Source organism: Carcharhinus amblyrhynchos, chromosome 3, assembly GCF_965287045.1.
Source record: "Carcharhinus amblyrhynchos chromosome 3, sCarAmb.v2.hapA, whole genome shotgun sequence".
NCBI classification, from domain to species: Eukaryota; Metazoa; Chordata; class Chondrichthyes; order Carcharhiniformes; family Carcharhinidae; genus Carcharhinus; species Carcharhinus amblyrhynchos.
The window spans coordinates 83,003,328-83,014,110 of record NC_137326.1 but is presented as its reverse complement, the minus strand read 5'-3'; the positions used below and the strand labels follow the sequence as shown (position 1 = coordinate 83,014,110).

Below are 10,783 nucleotides of genomic sequence, written 5' to 3'. Positions count from 1 at the left end.
CCTGGCTTGAATGTGGAGCTGTTTAAATGCCCCCTGGATTGAAGTTTTTGGATGATCCCAGGTGCGCAAATCATATCTAGGTGCCACAGGTACCCCTTTTTCATATGGGAAAGGAATCAGATCACCGCCACTAGTGGGAACTGCACCACTTGTCAAGCTGGAAATGAAAGTTTGCCATTTTTTTGGAAAATTCCACTCCACATACTTCCAAGGTAATACTACCTGACTTCTTCTCCATCTAAACTCCTCTGCTGCAGAAACTCTCACACATCCACATGTTACCTCCAGATATAATGATTCTAATGCTCTTCTTGTTGGTGTCTCACATTTCACCTTCTGTAAACATGACATTGTCCAAATCTCTGCTGCCCATGTCATAACTTGCACCAAGTCTTGTTCACTGATCTCCCCTGTGCTCACTGTCTCACTTTGCTCCTGCTCAAGCAACTCCTCTAATTCTGCCCTCCTCAGTTTTAGGGGAGATGCAACTAGACTAGCAAACCAGAATCCAAGGCTATTGCTCTGGGGCTATGGATTCAAATCCCTTAACAAAATCTGGAATTTAAAGCTAGCACAAGAAATTTTCAAGGATTACTGTATAAACCTATCTGGTTCACTAACACCCTTTAGAGAAGGAAATCTGTCATCCTTACTAGATCTGGCCTACATAGTGCTTCAGACCCACATCAATATGATTCTTGACTTCCTTTGAAATGCCTACTCAGTTCAAGGACAATTAAGGATGGACAACAAATGCTGACCTTGCTAGCAACGTATCCATCCCAAGGAAGAATGTTTTTAAAATCCCTGATTTTATTCACTCTGCCAGTGCTAGGTATGCCTTCAGTTTCCTTTGACCAAGCTCTTGAATACGTTCCCCGTAACTCTCTGTCTCTCTACCACTAAAACAGAAAATGCTGGAAAATCTCAGCAGGTCTGTCAGCATCTGTGGAACAGAACTAACGTTTCGAGTCAGGATGGCCTTTTGTCAGCGCTTTGCTTTTATGCTTTTATCTCTTTCTCTCTACCTCACTTTTCATCTTTATAACACTCAGGCTTTGCTGAAAGAAGAGAAAGTTTGAAGCTTTTTGGTTTTCACAAGGACATTTCACAAGAATACAAATATAAAGAGTATTCTTGCCAAGTGTCTTGATGAGTGCAAGTTGAAAAGCTTCAACATGTCTCTTTTGTCAGTGATACTTAAAACACTCCTTTAAAGCAGCCAATTCTTTGACCAAACGTATTGGTGTGTCACATTTTGTTTTATCTTTCCTTTCTTTCTCAGGATGACTTTCTTATGCTCCAGCTTGTTTGAGCCTCTTGGTTGCTGTTAAGTAAAGGAGACACAAGTTCTTCTTCCTCAGAAAATACTTTTTATTTCTTCGATCCAACTCTACACACAATTCTCCACCAACAAACAGTGCAACCTCTGGCCCTTTGTATATCAGTGACTTCTACTGAATAATTGACACCAAATTAGGACTTAGTTGGAAGGTCTGTTAACCCATGCCTAACATAGCTTGACAAGTCAGGCAGCACTTTAGCACAGTGGTTAGCACTGCTGCTTCCTAACCAGGGACCTCGGTTTGATTCCTGGCTTGAATTACTGTCGGTGTGGAGTTTACATGTTCTCCCTGTGTCTGAGCGGGTTTTCTCTGGGTGCTCTGGTTTCCTTCCATATCCTGAAGGACTTGCTGGTTAGGTGCATTGACCTGAACAGGTGCCGGAATGTGACGACTAGGGGATTTTCGCAGTAACTTCGTTTCAGTGTGTGTAAGCCTTACCTGTGACTAATAAATAAACTTTAGTTTGTTTTGAGGTTTGTGTGCTCTCTGCGATGCTTTGATTTTGCCTCTGCTTGTTCTCAATGAAGACTGTCAATCTGTTTGATGCTTTCTCAAATGGGCCTTCTCCATTTTGGTTGGTCACTCATCAGTGACATTCAAAGGTTGGTGTTGATGCTTGACCTCCTCAGTTTTGCTTTGTTTCATAATGCTCTAGTGAAGCACCTTAGGACGTTTTATCAAAACTATAATGTGCCAAATAAACATAAGTTGTTCTTAATGTAATATTTAAATGAAATAGTTCGGTGGAGCATCAACAGCTTTTGTTAGTGCTATACTTAAATACAAACCATGAAAGAACCAGTCACCACAACTGAGTCCTTAAAATAGCTAGATAATCTCATGAACTTAGAAGAAATGGAATTAATGAATCATCTTAGCGAGGATGAAAAACATTCTCTCCACTGCAATTTTATTAAATATTTTTGAAGAAACCCACACTCAGATAAAGTCTGCCCCCAAACTTCCACAAATCAATTTACTAAACCATTAACAAAAATTAACATGTGGTTATGACAATGGACTGATGTCTTATTTCCTTTGCGTAGTTTCTGATACTATATTCAGGAATGGACAGGGGATGAGGTTTTTTTTTGTGTGACATTTTACAGCCTATAAGACTCATTTGTGCTCCTAGCTAACAGATCAGGAACATCTGGATGTTTAAGATGCAGCAGATATTAAATAGGAGATCTCCACATCTTATTCTCTCCTTGATGATGCTTGGCTTCATTACTTTGACTGCTGGGTCATGTAAGTTGGTTAAAAATTGAATTGTAGTTAACGTGTTTACAAGCCATGTTAAAAACTTAGTTTGTGAAAGCAACAATTTACCAATAGCTTGCAAGAAACAACACTTTTCATTGTATGTGACAATGGTAAATCAATTCAGTTCATTTTTTGAGAGAAGCATGTTGCTGAATAAGAATGGAAGTCTGAAAAGGTGTTTGCACTTTATCTTGAAGATGTGTCTACCCTTTTGCTTTTCAGATCTGCGGCCAGGTACGGTTCGGCTCAGGTGCTGCGAGTCTGTTTCCCGGAGGAACTTCGATTTTAACATCACACAATACAGGATTCAGCGTGAGATGAAGCCTTGTGTTAAAGCTATTATGTAGGTACAATAGGGTAAATTGTTGTGCTGTAAAATGCTGTTTATCTCAGTTGTGGAAAATGAATCTGTGAGGAAAAAAGCAAACATTTTTCATCAAGTTAATGATGGCTAATGGGCAGGTGCCAGAAGACTTCTATAATAAACTGGATTGCACATAGTTGGCTAAAGGGAGGAAAGCAGAACTTTAATTGAGTGATACTAATAACATTATAAACGGCATCAACTGTGGTTGAATAATTTACAACAGGCACTCAAGTCTCTAAGTTGAAGCAAATAGGCTGCAAGCGAAAGCGACCATTTGATTTCTGTATTACTGATTGAATAAGCTTGCAGAACTGAATTATAAAAAGCTTTTATTCTATTTTTATTATTATTGAGATCTTGGCTTTTAATTTTCTCTTTTGAACCAGCAAGACGACCTTAGCTTAGTGAAGAAATCAGAGACTGGTACAGTACTCAAGATAGAACTCTTACCAATACGGATTTCTTTGATCTGACTTAGGGCTGCAGTGAATAGAGATTTGGAGAATGAATTCGCTGTACTTCAGTCTCTGGTGATACTGCATGGCTTCTTTCATGACATTGGGTGAAAAAACATTGGGGTGGCACAGTGGTTAGCACTGCTGCCTCACAGTGCCATGGATCTGGGTTCAGTTCTTGGCTTGGATCGCTATCTGTGTGGAGTTTGCACATTCTCCCTGTATCTGCATGGGTTTCCTTTGGATGCTCCGGTTTTCTCCCACAATCTGAAAGACATGCTGGTTAGGTGCATTGGCCATGCTAAATTATCCCTCAGTGGACCCAAACAGGTGCTAGAGTATGGAGACTCGGGGATTTTCACAGTAACTTAATTGCAGTGTTAATGTACGCCTACTTGTCCTACTTGTGACACTAATAAATAAATTTAACTTAAACAGATGTAGACTCAGCGATGATACCCCCATAGTGGAATAGTCTACCAACAATTTCAGTGCAATTTGGAACATGAAGCCTGGTTCCTCAGGGAAACTAATAGAGGCTATCATTAATGCAAAAAATAAAGTATCACGCAAAACAGAACAAGTCATTACCTTTAGGATCTAATGGACAAGGGGAACAAATAATTTTCAAAAGGCAATACCGATTTAGGGTGGATGTCACATTGTTAGTAGATTAACTTTTATTTTTAAATCACTGAATTAAGTTCTGAGAGAGAAACACAGAGAGAGAAAGAAAGAAGGAAAGATAGAACTGTAGTTTTGTTGGTTCTGGCTCTCGGTTATCTTTTCTGTACTCTTTACATGTTTTGAAGGCTTTTCTATATCTAAACCCTTTCAGACTGCATCTATCCCACTCTGTTAATGAAATGATTTCCCCTTGAATCCCCTGTAAGCCTCCAGTCTCTCATCCTAAACTCATCACTGGATATGGACCCCTCAACCAAGGGACTAGGGTCTTTCCACTCACTCCATCCACATGCTATTTTCTTTGTTTTGTAATTTTCCTTGTTCTTTGGGCAGGGGGTTTAGTTCAGCCAGGCAGCATGGTCAGTGCAAGCTTGAAGGGCCGAAGGGCCTGTTCCTATGCTGTAATTTTCTTTGTTCTTTGTACAACCCTCACAACTTTATGCATTTCAACTAGATCTCCCCTCAGGCTCCACTGTTCCAAAGAAAATAATCTTGGCCTATTCATGCTAAAATTTTCCAATCTAGGCAATATCCAGGGCAAAATCTTGGAACTCTGATCCTAACATCACTAAGAGTGAACCTACACCACATGGACTGCAGCAGTTCAATAAGGCAGGTCATCACCACTTTCTCTGGGACAATAAAGGATAGGCAATAAATGCTGGCCTAGCCAATGATGTTCACATTCCCTGTGAAAGAATTTTTAAAAATCCTCATAAATCTCCTTTGTAGCATCTCCAATGCAATTACATCTTCCCTATAATGCAGTGACAAGAATTGCAGGCTTACAGAACTCCACTTATAGGCTATTTTATACAGTTCCAGTATAACCTCCTGCCTCTTAATCCAAGCCTTAACTTACAAAAACAAGTATCTCACCTATTTAACTGCCTTATCTACCTGTCCAGTCATCCTCAGGAGTCTATGGATATGCTCTCCAAGATCCCTCAGTTCCTCCACACTTTTCACTCTCTTACCATTTATTGTCTATTCTCTTGTCCAGCTTTCTCCAAATGCATTACCTCAGAGTCTTTAGATTAAATTCCATTTTTCATTCTGCTGCCTATTAAATGTGTCTATTGATATCTTCCTGCAGTCCACAGCTTTCTTCTTTACTCCTAAACACTCAGCCAAAGTTTGCATCATCCGCAAACTTCTTAATCACTCTCCTTCCATTCATGACCAAATCCTACCTCAGAAAGCAAGGGATCTATAGTACTGAACTTGCAGAAACAGCCTTCCCGTAACAGAAATACCCATCAACCACTAAGCTTTTTTTCCCAATGCAAACACTTAACTCCCAAAAAAAAATCAGGAAAGAAGGTGAATAACATTTAATTTATTTTATCGTGTTGGGCAAGGAATGAACTATGGTCAGAGCATCAGGAGAATCTCCTTCCCTCCCTGAGGTCAACCCAGATTAGGCGCTCATTCCATGGAACTGAGCCTGAAGCTTTTATATTCAAAATGTGGGGTTACCGCCGTTGGACTGGGGTGGGTACAGTAAGAAGTCTCACATCAGGTTAAAGTCCAACAGATTTATTTAGTATCATGAGCTTTCGGAGTACTGCTGCTTCATCAGGTGAGTGGAGAGTTGGGTTCACAAACAGGGCATATATAGACACAGACTCAATTGCAAGATAATGGTTATTCAAAGTGGTTAGATAGAGTTAAGACGTAGATTAGCAATTGTCTAACTAAATGATGAAAGAGACTCACTGGACTGAATTAAAAACAGAAAATGCTGGAAACACTCAATAGCTCAGACAACATCTGTTTAGAGAGAAACAAAGGTAATGTTTCAAGTCAATAGCCCTTCTATCAACCTGAAATGCAAAATATAAACAAGAGAAAATCTATAAACTTTCTGAAAATCGTGAGAAGGTAGTATTCACAGAGCAGCCCTCAAATGGCAATCTCATCATCTCAGTTTGCGAAGAGACTGCAAGGTGGTAAATTGCTACTTGATTCACACAAAAATAAGATTAGAAACCAGGCTTGACTGCAGCCTATTAAAGATCCTGAGACCATTACAGACAATAACCAATATGCTAGGGAACAATAAAAAATAGTGTTACTGAAAAAGATGATTTAACAAAGTAGGATTACAGGGAATCTTTTTGGAAACTATTTGAAACGTATTATTCTGGATTATTTTGGAAATGGTGCATCAAAGTCATTTGGCAAGTAGGTGTCATGTTTTATTGTAATTGGGAATCTCACCCTACTTCTGGTTTCTTGCTTGTAAAGCAAATGGTCATGATTTATCTTCTCCTTTAGATTGTACACCAAAGAGAAGGGACCACTTTGTGTTCATCCTAAAGCACGGTGGGTGCCACAGAAGATCAAAAAGCTGCTGTAAGTAGGACATGATTGCTTAAAGCTGGCATATCTGCCATTAGTGCAAGAGCTACAGCCACTGAATGGCAAAGGCAGCAGGGAAGCTGCAATTAGATGTGATTAATACTAACTGGATCACTTCCAAGCTATGACCTACATTTGCTTTGCTTAATAAATGCAAGTTTGAAGAAATCAATGCCCCATTTATTTAATTCTGAAATGGTTGTGTTAAAGCAGTTCCTCTTCTAATGCCAATCCATTGAAAAGCACTGCCTCTCCTGTCATTGGAACCAATTCCAATGCACTGATCCTTATTGGGTGGAACAACTTAATGTCTTCCCCCAAGGAGAGTTTGAAGGTTGGGGGATGGGGTATCATTCAATTGAACCAGAGGGTGCAGGGTGAGGTCCCGCCATGCTCCTACCTCTGCCCGATTAAGCCCAGGATACAAAGGCTTGTGAACAGCCTAACTGCCCCAGCATCAATTGAAGTCCTTAAGAGGGCAATTGTTGCTCATTTAAGGGCCTCATCACATATCTTCTAGTGTTCAACTGACGGGGGGAAGGGCAGTTGCTACATGGGGAGCCCAAAATGCTTGGGTTCACAGGGGATCCCTTCTTGTCAGGTACTCACTGTCTGGTTAAGGCCCTGGCATCAGACATGGGAGGGTCTGCTGAAAGCCGTCCCCTGCTCTTTCTTCCAACTACCCTCACTCCCTGAACCACCAGCCACATCCAATCACACACCTGTGGCCTATGACCTCACCAATTCTGGGGCCAGAATCCTACCATTGTTCAAGCCAATGAGATCTCCCCAATCCACCTCAATGAACAGAGAGTTGGCTGGCTGCCAAATTCTCTGACCTCGCTTCAATGAGAGTGTGGCGTAAATGGGTGGTGAGAACGCGCCCTGGGGCTGGTGGCACTGACAGACTGACGGCTTCTGATTGGCTGGCAGCTTTATGGGAACAGAATTTCCACCTCTTGGGTCCTTGATCCTGGGGAAGACCTGTTTCTGGCCATAAAAGTGCCTGATTGGCATTTAATAGGGCAGACATTCCCTAATGGTTGGTGGGGGGTGTGGAATAGAGGGCTCTTGCCAGTCCTCCTGCTGGTGTACAAGGACCCATCACCTGGATTAAATTCCAAGTGTGTGGAAGTACATGTTGAAGTCCTACCTCCCAGCCCTGTACACAGTAATGCAACAGTACCATAGCTCCCTGACTACGTTGCTGTTTCTGCCCCAATGGATAGAACCTAAGAAAGCCACAGAATCTGAAATGCTTTAATTGGACCTTAATTGCATCTGTCTAAACATTTTATTCTTTACATAAACAGGTCTGCTGCTCACCTGCCTCAGCATTTAATTGAATTTCTTTACTGAAGAATGAAGAAAAGTGAAGAGGCCAGCAAGGTTTTAATGAAAATGATTGCTCTGTTTTATAATCATTTTTGCTTCATCTTTGAAATGCCATTGCTTATACTGAAATCAACAGATTGCTATAACATATATTGCAATGTTAACTAGGCTTTATATAAAGTATACATATTGGCATTAAAAATACCCACAAATAACAATTAAATGAAAACAAATCTAAAATAGAAAATTTGACGCAAATAATCTTTGGGCTGGATTCTCCGAACTCATCTGTGCCCACCCCGCTGCTAGTGAGAACAGCGAATTTGGTGTTCCAGCCAAAACTCCATTCATTTTCAGCAGCACCAGAGAATCCCAGCCATGAGCAAGGATGGAGGTTCTTGGAAAACTGTGACAATACAGACGATCACTGTAAAAAGTCTCAAAACACCAGGTTAAAGTCCAACAGGTTTATTTGGTATCACAAGCTTTTGGAGCTCCACTCCTTCAGGCACTCACCTGATGAAGGAGCAGCTCATGATATCAAATGAACCTGTTGGACTTTAACCTAGGGAGCCTCCCTAGCTTGAGAAAATTCATCAATTCATCTTGGACATGGAAGGATAATTGATATCTACAAGTCAGACACAAGTTGTTATGTTGATGATAAATTATAGCTGCAGTAAATCAGACTGGATAGCATGTATGAACCTTTACTCTGGTTACTATAATCAATAGATATGCACATGTTGTAACTGGTCAATTGTATTTGCACTTTAGGCATGATGTAAGCCTAATTGATAGTTTTGAGTGGATATTGATAATTCGTTGCAATGTATATCTTTTGATTGGTATATGCTAATTTCTTTTAACTAGATTTTAACTATGATTGTTTGAATGATTCTTAATTCAGGGTTTTTTCATGTGTGCCACTATTTAAAGCACTGAGACTTGCACAATCAAATTCACAATAAAGGCTTTGCCTGAAACTCCAGAGACTCTGTCTGGTTTGTTCAAGAGTGAGAGAATGAAGTGCACTGCGGTTGAATAGCTATACTTTTTCCCTAACATCAAATTTGCCATTTCTGGGCTCATTGTTCTTGTTAACACACTCTCCCTCAAATATCCCAGCACTTTTTAAATGAATCATCATTCAGTTGGCACCTGGTTTTATTGAGTTTTTGGAAGTCGTGGATGTTTGAATCTTTGGAAAAGTTGGAAAAGTCTATGGGGGAGTGGGTGTTGGTGGTGGGTGTTGGACGTTGGGAGGGCTACTAGAAAGACAATGAGCACAACACTTGCTCCAGGTCATAGAGGATGTGGTTTCAATCCCGATGGGAGACCACCATCAGAACAAAATAGAGTGGAAGCAGCAAAGAGGCAGCGGGAGCAGGAGGAGTAGTTCCAGCAGAGGGCCTTACTCACTTCACACCCTTAAAGAACATTCCTCTGACCTGCACCTAAGTCAAAGCAAATGTAATGTTTATGGTGCAGCTGGTACGATATGGCACAAGTGGATGCATTCACTTACCTCGACAATTTGTTTGAATTTGTAAAATGGCATAGCATCCAGGTCCTTGGGCACAATGTAGAACTGACTACCATTGGTACAAGCCTCCACTACCTTCTCAACACTTTCCTGGTCTGGATGACCTCCATGCCTCACCTGAGGGAAGAAAACCTTTGACCACTAGCCAACATCCTGCAGCAAGGTTTTCAACATGGCCTCCAAAAACTTTGGGCCACCCCCTCTGGCTTATTGTGTCATCTCTGTTGATTTTAAATCATAACAAGTTTTCCTTTTTGCTCTAAGCTGTTTTAGCATCTGCTGCAGCCAGAATGCACTTTGCCTTTAAGAAATGAAGGCTGGTTTTATTTAGCAGGTGAGCATTAAGTGTTGCCAACTGGGCCCCTTGCTGAGGTTAACCACTCAGCAACATGTTTAGCACCAGGCTGATGCCAGTGCCATCATACCTAACAGGCAGCAGACAGTTTGCACACTGCCCCCAATACTTTGAAGGGGTACAGGTTAAATGTACAGCAATCCCCACACCTAATTCAGGAGCAATCACAATTTTAACCCCATGAGTACATATGACATACATTAGCAAAATCTTGACAGAAAGTGGTGCAAAGGAAATGAAAGTAGCTTCAATTTCGAAGAAACTCTCGTGTTGCAATCTGCACCTTGACAATATTCTATCATCACAATATAATCAAAGTAAAATAAATATTTTTTAATGTGAAGACCCATGCAGTTTTATTTCAATTTTACTTTGTACTAAATTTATAAAATGTTCTTGGTCTACTTGCCATCTTTATCCTTTAGACTGATGGGATCCTTTGGCCAATTGAACCTTTTGATCTTCTTCTGCCTGAGATGCCAGAAGCCACATTTGAGCTATGCCTCACCTTTGGGGAAGCAATGGGCTAGAGGTACTGTCACTGAACTAGTAACCTAGTAGGATAATGGTCTGGGGACCAGGGTTCAAATCCCACAAAAACAGATGGTAAAATCTGAACCCAATAAAAGTGTAATGAGAACCTCAAAGCATTAATTATAAAAACCCATCTCATTCACCAATGCCCAGTGTGGAGAAATAAATCTGCTGTCTTAGGAGAGATAAATTGGCTCTGTCACAAGCTGCTCCAAATAAAATCTCATCAGTATTCCACAAATTCCTTTCCTTGGGATTCACTACCTACCCGATTTTCCCAGGGCCACCTGCATATTGAAGATATAGATGAAGGAGAGCAGGAATTCAAGGCTGGATCCTCGTGGGTGTTTTGAGGTGATGGTGTGGGAGTGGGAAGAGGAGACATTGCTAGGAATGATCAATTGGAGAATAAGCCTCAAGGGAATTGATAAGTTTGAACTGTGGACTCCCTCACAACGAAATGAGCTAAGAATCAGCAATACATTGAAGCACTCACCTCAATGACTTGTACATTTCACTTATGGCAAG

General features: G+C 40.8%; 1 protein-coding gene across 1 annotated transcript; it reads left to right on the top strand.

The window, feature by feature from the left end:
• Positions 1–2,453: 2,453 nt before the first annotated feature.
• Positions 2,454–8,777, top strand: LOC145341425 (uncharacterized). Its single transcript, XM_080186370.1, has 4 exons — positions 2,454–2,597; positions 2,835–2,955; positions 6,402–6,479; positions 7,799–8,777. Exons 1-4 carry the CDS (start codon positions 2,504–2,506, stop codon positions 7,842–7,844), a joined length of 339 nt encoding a protein of 112 aa, XP_080042496.1. The 5' UTR covers positions 2,454–2,503; the 3' UTR covers positions 7,845–8,777.
• The last annotated feature ends 2,006 nt before the right edge of the window (positions 8,778–10,783 follow it).